The 15,438-nt window shown below is 36.3% G+C and overlaps 1 protein-coding gene across 20 annotated transcripts in view; it reads left to right on the top strand.

Annotated features, from left to right (window-relative positions):
• Positions 1-15,438, top strand: part of VTI1A (vesicle transport through interaction with t-SNAREs 1A) — a 419,912-nt gene that overhangs the window by 188,039 nt on the left and 216,435 nt on the right. For 14 of the 20 annotated variants that reach the window (XR_014253028.1, XR_014253029.1, XR_014253030.1 and 11 more), the window contains 2 exons: positions 11,508-11,578; positions 12,273-12,334. Coding sequence is in view for 17 of the 20 variants with exons in the window: in XM_082423358.1 (XP_082279484.1) it covers positions 11,508-11,578; positions 12,273-12,334 (133 nt within the window). In the remaining 3 variants the exon portion in view is untranslated. Of the gene's footprint in view, positions 1-11,507; positions 11,579-12,272; positions 12,346-15,438 lie in introns of all 20 variants that reach the window. The other 6 variants (XM_082423347.1, XM_082423349.1, XM_082423352.1 and 3 more) reach the window with 2 other exon arrangements.

The raw sequence follows: 15,438 nt of genomic DNA, 5'->3' as shown, positions 1-15,438 counted from the left end.
ACTTCAAATATAACTTAAAACCTGTCAACAGCATACTTCTATTTACTTCCTCTCCATCTTTTGTGCTATGATTTTCTTATATTTTACTTCTGCATATGTTATTATTTTTCTTTACATGGGACTAAATTCTGTAATGCACATTTCCATATAGTATCATTTCTCTTCAGCTTGAAGAATTTCCTTTAGCATTTCTTGTAACTCAGTTTTGCTGGATAATCCTCTCATTTTTCAGTTATGTAAAATTATCTCTATTTCACTTTTATGTTTAAGATATTTTTCGCTAGATATGGGATACCAGGATGACCTTTTTTCTTCCCCCAGCACTTTGGGATATTGTTCCATTTTCCTCTTGCGTTGTTTCTGATGAAAATTCAATCCTCATTCTTACTATTGCTTTCCAGAATGTAATGTGTCTTGCCCCCCAACCCCTGGCTGCTTTTAAGATTTTTTATTTACCTTTAGTTTTCACAAATTTGACTATAATGTGACTTGGTGTGTTTTTCTTTGTATTTATCTTGCTCAGAGCTTGTTGAACTTCTTTGATCTGTGGGATGACTTTTCTTTAAAATAAAATTTGAAAAGTCTTTGCTGTTATTTCTTCAAATATTTGTTCCATTCCATTGTTTGTCACTGAGACTCTCTTTTCGGGGAATCTAATTGCACGTATGTAAGACAACTAGTTGTTATCTCACAGATTATTGTTGCTATGTTCTTCCCCCTCCCCCACAAAAAACTTCTTTCCTTCCTTCAGATTGAATAATTTCTATTAACCTGTCTTCAAGTTCATTGATCCTTCTTGTATAGTGAAGGATATTCTCTTTGGTCCATCCAGTGAATTGATTTCAGATGCTGTATTTTTCCATTCTAGAGTTTCATTCAGTTCCCTTTTAGAGTTTCCATTTCTTTCCTGAAATACCCATCTCTTCACCATTATATTTACTTTTTAATTTAAATTCTTTAACTTACTTATAATAGTTATTTTAAAACTCTTTATCTGTTAACTTTAATGACTAAGTCATTTGTTGGTCTACATTCATAAACCATGTTTTTACTTCATCATTCTCTTTTTTCCCCTGCTTTTTTGCATGTCTTGTAATAGTATTCTTGACATAGTGTAAAAACAAAAACAGTAGAATCTGAAATATAAACATTTTGAATTTATTTTCCTTTGGAAGCATTTTATTCTATTTTGTATTTGATTAATGGACTGATCAGATTCTTCCCCAAATTAAGTTGAGCTGGTGCTGAGCTGAATCTCTAATTAGATTGGATTCGTCTGAGATTAGTGTACCCCAACCTGTGTCTATGCTGCCTTTTAAAAAAAAATCTTATCAGTATTTGATCTGAGAGTGGGTCCATCTCCAGTTTTCTGGATTCTTGGTTCATGTTTGGACTTAACTCTGATAGGGTCTCAGAATGCAAGCACCGCAAGAATATGTAGGAATATGAGGTTTCTCTTTACTAACCAGCCCCTTCTCCACTGCCTCTTCTATGGCAAATTTGGAGATTGGAGGAGAATTATCAAACCAAGCCATTTGCTTTTGTATTTAGAGCTCATCCAGATCCCATTCTGTTCTGTAAGCCTATATTTTTCACACAATGTTTGACTGATTTCTCCTTATCCCTGAAAAGTCTCTCAATGGGAGGCCTGTACTCAGACCAGGTCGTAGGTATGAATGTTGCCACAGCTCTTTGCTCACAAATAAAATGCTTGTTTCTCTCTAGAATCCATCAGAGCTTCTTTGTATATACTAGATATCTCCCAGAAAAGAATGGTAATTATTTTGTCTAGGTTTTTCTTATTTCTATAAGTGTGGTCATTTGTATCTTTCTACATCTGAATTGGAAGCAGAAGTTCTTTACATGCCTTGAATTGTGAAATAATGAAAGATGGTAAAAGAACTGTCTTTTCCATTTCCCCACCTATCCATGGATCGGGAATTCAAAAAACTCATGTCTCAGTAACATCAATACTGAGGATCACCTACCCACTCAGGGCATGATGCCAGAGTCAGTGCCCAGGAAAGTGTGCTAAATGCCAAAGAATGGCTGATCCAGTCACACTATGAGCAACTCCCTCCTGAGAAAGCTATATGTGAGCTACTTTGCTCTCCCAAAGCAATAACTTTTTACTTTTATTGGACTCAGTAGCCAAAATTTCTTGAGCCATGTCCAAAATTCAGTACTCCAGATTGTTAGGAAATATCACTTGGTGTTTTGCATCTGTCTGGTTGGTGTTCTGCAATATACGTATGAAAACACATGCTTCAAAAATGCCTCTTTTAAGTATTTCTGTTCACTCCACACTTCACAGAAGTCCCCATGTACAAAGAATAGCTGGATACTTGTGAACGCCTTTTACCTGTTGCTAAAATTTCTAAGAAGTTTTCGAGCGCCAGAAAATCATCTTACCTTCTCTTAGTTCTTTAAAGAAGACTTGACTAGATGTCTTCACTTTTTAAATAATTTGCTGGAAATCACATCCTTAATAAAGTCTGTACAGAGAAAGTTAAATATAAGTGTGCAAAGGAATGATTATTATTTTCTGCTTTATAGCTTTATAGCATAATGGCTAAAATCTGTCTTAATATTTTGTATTTATCAAATAGAACATTTTCTGATGAATTATATTTGAGGCTCCCTCCTTTCAGCCATGTTTGTATTATAACGTGATGTGAACTTCCATCAGCTCTGCCTTCTGCTAGAAAATATTTTAGTCTGTTCATCTCCAAAATACAAATACAATAATTTTTTTAAAATTAAGTTCATTCACATTAGTCTTATGATTGTTCAGGTGGCATTGTTATTTTATGAATGGAGAGAAATGCTTTAGCGGTAGAAGCTCCTCAAAGTAAGTCTTACCTTTTGTGATGCCAGTCCAGTCCTTCAGGAAGTATTTTGCTAGATTTGTAGTTCCCTGGTTCTTCTCCATTCCTTTATGGGGCAGCAAAGTGTTGAATACCTATTGTATTATCCGCCACCCCCTGTAAAATATATTGAAAAGGAGAGGAAACCCGTTTTGCAGTTTGTGACCCAGTAAAAGGGGCCTTAGATCAAAAGGATATGATGATTCATTCTGGGTAATTGTGAAAACAAAAGCTCACTTTATAAGCTTGAATGCCGTACTTCCACGCTGATTCCCAAGACCCCCGTGAAAAGGATAGAAGAAATGCAGGAAGAAACTTTTCTTTCCAGGAATTCATTTATCATGCTCTGACATGTAGAATTCCAGCATATAGCATCAGTTTTTATGTTTTTTTATGCTTCCCATTGTTTCTTAATCTCGAAAACATCCTCACAGTCAACAAGTACAATGTTTATAAAATTTATGATTTCTCAAATTATTTCAATAGAGGCAGTATGGCTCTTCCCACTCTAAAGGTATTATGGAAGTTTGAAGAACTGAAAGCTCTAAACTCAGTATATCACATCTGCATTGGTTTAGGCCTGTGAACTTATATTCTTTCTTTATTGGTGTTGTTGGTGAGTGCTTACACCTTAGTTGTTCAAGAAAAATAAATCTAACAATGTTAATTTTTTAATGAAATAATCCCTAAATGTCTATTCTGTCCACGAATAGTCTATTTTTAAAATAATCCCCTCTTTTTTTTTTTCAATGATATTTATACTATTTTATTTAACTGGACATTACTAAAGCAATCAAAATTTAGAATCTATGATTATTTTTACATAATAGAAAAATTTTGAAATCATGCATGCAATGCAGGTTATTGACAATGATCATAAAATAATCCCCTCTTAATTTGTTGCCTTCTTTTGTTTTGATTGGGGTAGGAGAGCACATAATGAAAAAACTGTAGGTAACTTTTTTCATTCTACAAGTGTAAACATTTCTAACGTGTTTGGCCTGGAACTTTCTTTAGTGGAGCGTTAAAATGGAAAGCAACAAATAAGTAATTTAAAAAGAATTCTGTTTCCAACAAATGCATGGTATTTGCCTGTTAAAGACCAGGACATATATGCACTCTTGCCAATATCTCTTCTTTTGCCAGATGGGGTTAGTACTTTGGATGCTGAGATATTTTCTAGGAGGCAAAGAGATTGAGGGAGTGACTTATAACTCCTGAAAAGGCCTGAGCTCTTTACCTCTTGTTCCACTGATTCCTTCAGTAACAGACTGTAGATCCATTCAGAAGAGTTTTTATATATCCCAGTGAACCTGATAGAAATGTGGATATGTTGCCTGCATTCCAGTGTTGCCTTCTCCATTGCCACACATGATATGCTTTGAGAGCAGGAATACACCACAAACCTTTCATACACTCCATTTTTCACTTTCTTTTATTCTCTCATTGCTTTATTCCTTCCATGAATACTTACTGGAAACATTACGCTGGTGACAAGACACCATGGTAATAACCTATTTCCTATTTCTTTGATTGATATATATATATATATATATATATATATATGTGTGTGTGTGTGTGTGTGTGTGTGTGTGTGTATATATATATATATGTATACTCTCAATCTTGATAGAAGATATTATATAAAGAGGATTTTGCTGAACTAATTACAGTGTTGATGGTGTTCATAGATATTAGAGATTTTTAAGTTAAAAGTGAATTAAAATTGCCATGTTATGGGGGTTTTTTTTGTTTTATTGTTTGTTTGTTTTTAACATCTTTATTGGAGTATAATTGCTTTACAGTGCTGTGTTAGTTTCTGCTGTATAACAAAGTGAATCAGCTATACATATACACAAATCCCCATATCTCCACCCTCTTGCATCACCCTCCCACCCTCCTGATCCCACCCCTCTAGGTGGACACAAAGCACTGAGCTGATCTCCCTGTGCTATACGGCTGCTTCCCACTGGCTATCTGTTTTACATTTGGTAGTATATATATGTCTATGTCACTTTCTCACTTCGTCCCAGCTTACCCTTCCCCCTCCCCGTGTCCTCAAGTCCATGTTCTACTCCTGCGTCTTTATTCCTGTCCTGCCCTTAGGTTCTTCAGAACCTTTTTTTTTTTTTTTTTAGATTCCATATATATGTGTTAGCATACAGTATTTGTTTTTCTCTTTCTGACTTACTTCACTCTGTATGATAGTCTCTAGGTCCATCCACCTCACTATAAATATCTCAATTTCATTTCTTTTTATGGCTGAGTAATATTCCATTGTATATATGTGCCACATCTTCTTTATCCATTCATCTGTCAATGGACACTTAGGTTGCTTCCATGTCCTGGCTATTGTAAATAGAGCTGCAATGGACATTGTGGTACATGACTCTTTTTGAATTATGGTTTTCTCAGGGTATATGCCCAGTAGTGGGATTGCTGGGTTGTATGGTAGTTCTATTTTTAGTTTTTTAAGGAACCTCCATACTGTTCTCCATAGGGACTGTATCAATTTACATTGCCACCAACAGTGCAAGAGGGTTCCCTTTTCTCCACACCCTCTCCAGCATTTATTGTTTGTAGATTTTTTGACAATGGCCATTCTGACCGGTGTGAGGTGATACCTCATTGTAGTTTTGATTTGCATTTCTCTAATGATTAGTGATATTGAGCATCCTTTCATGTGTTTGTTGGCAATCTGTATATCTTCTTTGGAGAAATGTCTATTTAGGTCTTCTCCCCATTTTGAATTGGGTTGTTTGTTTTTTGATCTTGAGCTGCATGAGCTGCTTGTGTATTTTGGAGATTAATCCTTTGTCAGTTGCTTCATTTGCAAATATATTCTCCCATTCTGAAGGTTGTCTTTTCATCTTGTTTATGGTTTCCTTTGCTGTGCAAAAGCTTTTAAGTTTCATTAGGTCCCATTTGTTTATTTTTGTTTTTATTTCCATTTCTCTAGGAGGTGGGTCAAAAAGGATCTTGCCGTGATTTATGCCATAGAGTGTTCTGCCTATGTTTTCCTCTAAGAGTTTGATAGTGTCTGGCCTTACATTTAGATCCTTAATCCATTTTGAGTTTGTTTTTGTGTATGGTGTTAGGGAGTGTTCTAATTTCATTCTTTTACATGTAGCTGTCCAGTTTTCCCAGCACCACTTATTGAAGAGGCTGTCTTTTCTCCATTGTATATTCTTGCCTCTTTTATCAAAGATAAGGTGACCGTATGTGCGTGGGTTTATCTCTGGACTTTCTATCGTGTTCCATTGATCTGTATTTCTGTTTTTGTACCAGTACCATACTCTCTTGATTACTGTAGCTTTGTAGTATAGTCTGACATCAGGGAGCCTGATTCCTCCAGCTCTGTTTTTCTTTCTCAAGATTGCTTTGGCTATGTGGGGTCTTTTGTGTTTCCATACAACTTGTGAAATTTTTTGTTCTAGTTCTGTGAAAAATGCCATTGGTAATTTGATAGGGATTGCATTGAATCTGTAGATTGCTTTGGGTAGTATAGTAATTTTCACAATGTTGATTCTTCCAATCCAAGAACATGGTATATCTCCCCGTCTGTTCGTATCATCTTTAGTTTCTTTCATCAGTGTCTTATAATTTTCTGCATACAGGTCTTTTGTCTCCTTAGGTAGGTTTATTCCTAGGTATTTTATTCTTTTTGTTGCAATGGTAAATGGGAGTGTTTCCTTAATTTCTCTTTCAGATGTTTCATCATTAGTGTATAGGAATGCAATAGATTTCTGTGCATTCATTTTGTATCTGGCTACTTTACCAAATTCATTGATTAGTTCTAGTAATTTTCTGGTAGCATCTTTAAGATTCTCTATGTATAGTATCATGTCATCTGCAAACAGTGACAGCTTTACTTCTTCTTTTCCAATTTGTATTCCTTTTATTTCTTTTTCTTCTCTGATTGCTGTGGCTAAAACTTCCCAAACTATGTTGAATAATAGTGGTGAGAGTGGGCAACCTTGTCTTTTTCCTGATCTTAGTGGAAATGGTTTCAGTTTTTCACCATTGAGAACGATGTTGGCTGTGGGTTTGTCATATATGGCCTTTATTATGTTGAGGTAAGTTCCCTCTATGCCTACTTTCTGGAGGGTTTTTATCATAAATAGGTGTTGAATTTTGTCGAAAGCTTTCTCTGCATCTATTGAGATGATCATATGGTTTTTCTCCTTCAGTTTGTTAGTATGGTGTATCACATTGATTGATTTGCGTATATTGAAGAATCCTTGCATTCCTCAAGAATCCTTGCATTCCTCAAGAATCCTTGCATTCCTCAAGGATAAACCCCACTTGATCATGGTGTATGATCCTTTTAATGTGCTGTTGGATTCTGTTTGCTAGTATTTTGTTGAGGATTTTTGCACCTATGTTCATCAGTGATATTTGTCTCTAGGTTTCTTTTTTTGTGACTTCTTTGTCTGGTTTTGGTATCAGGGTGATGGTGGCCTCATAGAATGAGTTTGGGAGTGTTCCTCCCTCTGCTATATTTTGAAAGAGTTTGAGAAGGATAGCTGTTAGCTCTTCTCTAATGTTTGATAGAATTCGCCTATGAAGCCATCTGGTCCTGGGCTTTTGTTTGTTGGAAGATTTTTTATCACAGTTTCAGTTTCAGTGCTTGTGATTGGTCTGTTCATATTTTCTATTTCTTCCAGGTTCAGTCTCGGAAGGTTGTGCATTTCTAAGAATTTGTCCATTTCTTCCAGGTTGTCCATTTTATTGGCATACAGTTGCTTGTAGTAATCTCTCATGATCCTTTGTATTTCTGCAGTGTCAGTTGTTACTTCCCCTTTTTCGTTTCTAATTCTATTGATTTGAGTCTTCTCCCTCTTTTTCTTGATGAGTCTGGCTAATGGGTTATCAATTTTGTTTATCTTCTCAAAGAACCAGCTTTTAGTTTTATTGATCTTTGCTATCGTTTCCTTCATTTCTTTTTCATTTATTTCTGATCTGATCTTTATGATTTCTTTCCTTCTGCTAACTTTGGGGTTTTTTTTGTTCTTCTTTCTCTAATTGCGTTAGGTGTAAGGTTAGGTTGTTTATTTGAGATGTTTCTTGTTTCTTCAGGTAGGCTTGTATTGCTATAAACTTCCCTCTTAGAACTGCTTTTGCTGCATCCCATAGGTTTTGGGTCATCGTGTTTTCATTTTCATTTGTTTCTAGGTATTTTTTGATTTCCTCTTTGATTTCTTCAGTGATCTCTTGGTTATTTAGTAGCATATTGTTCAGCCTCCATGTGTTTGTATTTTTTACAGATTTTTTCCTATGATTGATATCTAGTCTCATAGCATTGTGTTTGGAAAAGATACTTGATATGATTTCAGTTTTCTTAAATTTACGAAGGCTTGATTTATGACCCAGGATATGATCTGTCCTGGAGAATGTTCCATGAGCACTTGAGAAAAGAGTTTATTCTGTTGTTTTTGGATGGAATGTCCTATAAATATCAATTAAGTCCATCTTGTTTAATGTATCATTTAAAGCTTGTGTTTCCTTATTTATTTTCATTTTGGATGATCTGTCCATTGGTGAAAGTGGGGTGTTAAAGTCCCTACTATGATTGTGTTACTGTTGATTTCCCCTTTTATGGCTGTTAGCATTTACCTTATATACTGAGGTGCTCCTATGTTGGGTGCATAAATATTTACAATTGTTTTATCTTCTTCTTCTTGGATTGATCCCTTGATCATTATGTAGTGTCCTTCTTTGTCTCTTATAATAGTCTTAGTTTTAAAGTCTATTTTGTCTGATATGAGAAATGCTACTCCAGCTTTCTTTATTTCCATTTGCATGGAATATCTTTTTCCATCCCATTACTTTCAGTCTGTATGTGTCCCTAGTCTGAAGTGGGTCTCTTGTAGACAGCATATATATGAGTCTTGTTTTTGTATCCATTCAGCCAGTCTATGTCTTTTGGTTGGAGCATTTAATGCATTTACATTTAAGGCAGTTATCGATATGTATGTTCCTTTTACCATTTTCTTAATTGTTTTGGGTTTGGTATTGTAGGTCTTTTCCTTGTCTTGTGTTTCCTGCTTAGAGAAGTTCCTTTTGCATTTGTTGTAGAGCTGGTTTGGTGGTGCTGAATTCTCTTAGTTTTTGCTTCTTTGTAAAGGTTTTAATTTCTCTGTCGAATCTGAATGAGATCCTTATTAAGTAGAGTAATCTTGGTTGTAGATTTTTCCCTTTCATCACTTTAAGTATGTCCTGCCACTCCCTTCTGGCTTGCAGAGTTTCTGCTGAAAAATCAGCTGATAACCTTATGGGGACTCCCTTGTATGTTATTTGTTGCTTTTCCCTTGCTACTTTTAATATTTTTTCTTTGTATTTAATTTTTGATAGTTTGATTAATGTGTCTTGGCGTGTTTCTCCTTGGATTTATCCTGTATAGGACTCTCAGCACTTCCTGGACTTGATTGACTATTTCCTTTCCCATACTAGGGAATTTTTCAACTGTAATCTCTTCAAATATTTTCTCAGTCCCTTTTTTTTCCTCTTCTTCTTCTGGGACCCCTATAATTTGAATGTTGGTGCATTTAATGTTGTCCCAGAGGTCTCCGAGACTGTCCTTAATTCTTTTCATTCTTTTTTCTTTATTCTGCTCTGCGGTAGTTATTTCCACTATTTTATCTTCCAAGTCACTTATCTGTTCTTCTGCCTCAGTTTTCTGCTATTGATTCCTTCCAGAGAATTTTAAATTTCTTTTATTGTGTTGTTCTTCATTGTTTGTTTGCTCTTTAGTTCTTCTAGATCCTTGTTAAACATTTCTTGTATTTTCTCCATTCTATTTCCAAGCTTTTGGATCATCTTTACTATCATTACTCTGAATTCTTTTTCAGGTAGACTGCCTATTTCCTCTTCATTTGTTTGGTCTGGTGGGTTTTTACCTCGCTCCTTCATCTGCTGTGTATTTCTCTGTCTTCTCATTTTGCTTAACCTACTATGTTTGGGGTCTCCTTTTTGCAGTCTGCAGGTTCATACTTCCCGTTGTTTTTGGTGTCTGCTCCCAGTGGGTAAGGTTGGTTCAGAGGGTTGTGTAGGCTTCCTGGTGGAGGGGACTGGTGCCTGTGTTCTGGTGGATGAGTCTGGATCTTATCTTTCTGGTGGGCAGCACCGCATCCGGTGGTTGTTTTGGGGTGTCTGTGAGCTTATTATGATTTTAGGCAGCCTCTCTGCTAATGGCTGGGGTTGTGTTCCTATCTTGCTAGTTGTTTGGCATAGGGTGTCCAGCACTGTAGCTTGCTGGTCGTTGAGTGGAGCTGGGTCTTAGCGTTGAGATACAGATCTCTGGGAGAGCTTTTGCCATTTGATATTACATGGGGCCGGGAGGTCTCTGGTGGACCAATGTCCTGAAAAGGCTCTGGCCTGACACCCGGCTGGAGCACCAAGACCCTTAGCAGTCCTAATCTTCTCGAATCTTGAACACAAAGTTCAGAGCAACATTGGGATTCAGATAATCTGCTCAGGCCACCCCCTCCATGTGGGTTCCAAGAGAGCCTTCTCCAAGCCCCTGAGGATGGAGGTTTCTTCCAGGTCTGAAATGTTTTAGTCTTTCTTCCTCACCGCTTATCTGAATTTCACCTCTTCTTACAGACCTAATCCCAGTTTCTCCAGGAAGTCTTATCTGATTTCTCCAGGCTAGAGCAAATATCCTCCTTGTCTGCTAGTGTTGGAGGGTCTCCTGCAGAGGCGGGGGGCGGCTGTGTCTCACCGCGGGGACAAGGACACTCTAAAATTGCTATATTATGTTGATTAAAGGAATTTAATGTCATGGTAATACCTAATAGTATGACAAAATTGAATATTGCAATTGTTATGCAAAGAAAGAAAAATGCAACTCTAGTTGTTTCATACTTCTCCATTACTGGTGTCATCTTCCATTTTTATGATGCCTTTACTGGGAACCACATATCTTATTCAATTTTACCTTAAGGATAAATTGTATGGAGTGAGTAATAAAAAGCTACCATCAAACTGAGAGGAGATAATATACTAGGAATGTACTATCCTGGGAAGAATTTTCAGTTTGTATAGGTGACAAAAATATAATTTATGTTATTGTACTTAAGCAATTCTTATTATTTGGATTTTTCTGTCATGAAAGGAATATACAGTCCTTTTTTTTGATGTGCCATGAAATATGAACTCTAATGTAACATCTATCCTTTAACTGCTAAATCATCTCTATTAGTTCGGGAGTTCATAAGTGGAAGGGCTTGATCTTGGTTACTGGCCATGTCCCCAACATCTACCGCTGGCACAGAGTAGGGCCTCAGTGATTATTCATTGAGTGCATTGATTCTCGGGTACTATACAGTTACGTGCATTTGTGTGGTACCCTATAGCTTTCAAAACATTTTTAGTTAGGATATCTCATTTGACTATAACAACAATTTTGTGAGAAAGTTAGGACAGATATTTTCTTCCAGTGAATAAAACTGCAGTTCAAGTGGATTATGGAAGACCTGGGTTAGGAGGGTGTCGGGGTCATAATAATCTGTTGGTGTTTTATATTGATCATGAGCATTCTTTAAATTCTGCGCCTGTTGTCCTTTTGGTACTTCTGAAGTTTTTTTTTTCATTTGCACCCAAAGTCATCTTTCCTAACTCAAGTTTTCTTGTCCATAGAACAAATTGGCCAGGAGATGTTGGAAAACCTCAGTCATGACAGAGAAAAGATACAGAGAGCACGTGAAAGAGTAAGTAGAAGTGCTACAATCTTTTCACAAATTCAGTAAATGAAAAGACAAAAAAATAAATAAGTAAAAGGTCTTGGGCATGTGCATAGACAGTAACAATTACATTGGTGTAAGCATGTATAAAAATGGCTAGGGTAAAAGAAGGATATAGAGTGGGGGTGAGGGGAGTGTGGGATGGAGAAGGAATAAGCTGACTCTTTATGCCTCCATCCCAGAATGCCCCCAGGTAGATATTTTATTTAGTGCTATATCTAAGGAGAAGATCACTGAGGAGGATTTTGTGGTATGTCAGGTCTTTCAGAGCAAAAGCTAAAAATATTGATCTCATCTTCCCTCAATTCATTTTGCTTCCATTTATATCTCTAGACCTGTGTGCATTCATAGGGTGGACATATTAATTAATTACCAGAAATAATTTAAACTTTGTCAGCCTGTGAGACATTTGCTTTTATATCCTGTTCAAGTATCCAATTTAAAGCTCCTGGGGTTATCTAATATATGTAATTTTCTAAATCTAAGAATTTTCAGAGATAATGTAGGTGTCAAGAATGTATTTTAAAGTATTTAAGCATTTTTTTATGAATTGGATTTTCCATCATGAAAGAAAATTATTGTTTGCCAGTGCACTTTAAAAATAATCTAATTCCATGAAGTTTCATTTTGTTCTGTTTTAATGCTGCTTTTCTCCTCCTAGCTTCGGGAAACAGATGCTAACTTGGGGAAAAGCTCCAGGGTTCTGACAGGGATGTTGAGAAGGTAAGAGCCAGGTAGGGACTTATCTTCCTCTCTTTCTCTTACTTTTTTTTAAGTATATTTTTCATCTCGTTGCAACCGGGCATTTTCCAGGCATGCAAGCTTCTGCTCTTAGTACCCTGTGTCAAGAACCTTTTGAAATGACAGAGCACTGATATTAACTCTTGTTTGGACAGGGACACACACTGAGTAACTTAGATTAGAGAGAAGGTTTGAGCTCGGGGGGTTACCTCAAGCTATGGAAAAAATTAGGGTTAGACATAAAGTATTTTTTCATAGCCTGAGGAAGGCCCCATGGCAGGAGCAGACTGATTTTATTTTCTATTTTGATAGCCTCCTTGCTGTAGAGGGAATGATGGCCTGCAGTATCAGGAGCACACTTGGTATTAGCTTTGCCCTCTGTTGCTTTGTTTTCATTTCTTTTTTAAGAGAGTCTGGGGAAACATTCTGACTTTATGTATACTTAAAAAAGATTTTTTAAATTTAAAAAATATCTGAATAATGTGAAGTCACATGTGCGAGCAAGCAAATGTTAATGTTTTATATGTGAAATTAACCTTTGATTGACGGAAGATATTTGGGAGAGTATGTGAAAGTAAATGAATGCATGTAGGTAATAGTCTACGTTCTGTAATTTTGGAGAGGAGTGAGAAATGTTTTCATTGTTCCGAAAATTGGTGTCATTTTTGACTTAGGTATATTCAGCATGGAATTATTGCATTCAGAATCTACCAAATAAGACTATCATCTAGCATAACCTCAGTTTGGAACTGTGGATAGAAATATGAATGAGCAATGTTGAGAATCACCTCTAGAATAGCTTAATTGGAATTTTAAAAAGAGAATCTTGTTTATCATTGATGCTATAGTGACAGCTATTTGAAAATAAGTAAAGTCTTCTCTGATCATGTATCCATATATAATAATTTGCTAAAAGTATGTTTGCTGCGTTAGAGATTGATTGCATAAGAATCAATCAAAGGTATGGTCACTTAGTCTTCTATAGGCCAATGTAGCGATGTGATTTCTCTATCAGGCTAATCAGGAGCAAGGTTAAATTCCAGGGACACTTCCAACCCATGCTGACACAACTCCACATGCCCCTCCTTTTCCTACACCCACAGTCCCCAATTCAAAACTATAAACCACCAAATTCTCTGATTAGGGGTAATATGTAAACGACCTAGAAAAATTCAAAATCCACAGAGAAGTGGCGATTGAAAGGAATGCTTCAGTGCATATAAACAATAAAAAAGAAAAAAAGGGGAAAATTCTCTATTGCTTCCCTGGGAGGGCCCCTGCAATGTGAGCTGTAACGAATATTCTGCTTATGTCTCCATTTTGTCAAATCTCATTAAAGAGTCCTCCCGCTTTATGTCAGTTGAGCTGTCCAGAAATCATTCATCATTTTTAGTGTAAAAAAAAATCATGTGGTTATTTAAATAATATCATATTAATGTTAAAGTTCAGCTGTCATTTAATGGTATGGCTTAATCAGCTGTAGCATTTAGGAAAAATAGTTTATCCAGGCTCTATGTGGCTTTCAGGTTGGCAGATTCAAATAAGGATTTATGGGTTTCTAAACCAACGTATTTCTGTCCACGTTTCTGCTTGATGTACCTCACCCTTTTGTGCAGGACACTGCAGACAGTTATTTCAACAAATAACGCATCTCCTCATATTGTGTTTGAATAAGTTTGCAAGTCATTTAGAGAGGGTGAAGCACAAACCACTTCTGTAACCTTTGACTGGGCTTTCTTTAGAAAAATCATACTAACAGGGTTGTTTCATAAGCCTACAGAAGAAAATTATTCTGCTGAAATCTTCTTGGGGTTCTCTTTGTAGGCAAACTCAGTCAATCACTGACTCATCTCCTTTTGGGCTCTGTCTAGAGTATGAACAGAAATAAAAATCCCCAGATGGACATCACCTTGCTATGTCTGAGCCAAGGAAACTCTTAAGTCCACCCGTGCACATTGGTAACTGTGTTTTTCACTAAGCACAACCGGGATCTTGGTATCAGCCAAGGTATCCAGGTACTTTTAATCAGTGCTATAAACTGAGTCTTCGGGAACCAAATGTAGATGGTGGTTTTGGTTTAGTTTCTAATTACTATCCCACATGATATATAATTTATTTTGGACTTGGGAAAAGGCAAAAATATTTTACCAACTTCTTCACTTCATTATTTTTTATTATTCCCTGGAAAAACAGTCTCTAGAAAGTGGAACCAGGGTTTATGTTTCTAATAGGAAGTCTTGTATTTACTGCTCTGATTTTGCTTCCGGTTACATCCCTCCCATTCGCATGGCACTCCCTTCCAGCACCGGTGGGGTTTTATTTCAGAAAGAGAAGTCACGTTATCTTACCAAAATTGCACAGCTATATCATGTGTCAACAGGTGCTTCTGGTTTAAGAAAAGTTACAATATTGAACAGTGTGCCCATCTGTATAAATGTATAAACGTATACAAGAAACGAATGTCCTCTTTGTTCAGGGTAGGTGTTTACCTGCATATAACATAAGCTTATTTATTTTCATATGATAAATTCTTTATGACCGAAGATAGTTAAGTATTCTACAATATACCGAACCAAGGAATTATTTTATTTAAAAGAAAGACTGCTGATTATTCTTAATTTTTTAAACTTAGGTTGTTTTTAAATTTGTAAAATGAACAGGAATGGTATATCATGGTTCCTCATTTGAGTCATTTTGCTAATATTGATTAGTCTATTGTGAAGACGGGTGAAACCAGTGTTCCATCAGTGCCAAAGTTTGTACATAATCCACCCGATTTTCTGTAAGAGTGACCAAAGGTAGATAGGAAAATAAAAATGAGTAAGTGGCAGCCACTACCATTTGTGCTTTTTAATCTTTTATTAACTTCAAATGGGGTAAAAAAAAAAAAAAAAATTTCCTTCCTTCCTTCCTCCTTTCTTTCCTTCCTTCCTTCCTTTCTTCCTTCCTTCCTTCTTTTCTTTTTTTCTCCTTATTCACTTCCTCAGTAAATATTTCATGCCTGAATACAAGGACTTGGGGCTCCTCAAATGAAATCAGTTTGGATCCTTGCCTTCAGAGTACTTCAGTCTAGTAGAGAATATGTG

The sequence above is a fragment of the Balaenoptera physalus genome, assembly GCF_965194825.1.
Source record: "Balaenoptera physalus genome assembly, chromosome: 14".
In the NCBI taxonomy this organism is placed as follows: Eukaryota; Metazoa; Chordata; class Mammalia; order Artiodactyla; family Balaenopteridae; genus Balaenoptera; species Balaenoptera physalus.
Note: the sequence above shows the minus strand (reverse complement) of the source record. Positions and strands in the feature narration are given on the sequence as shown.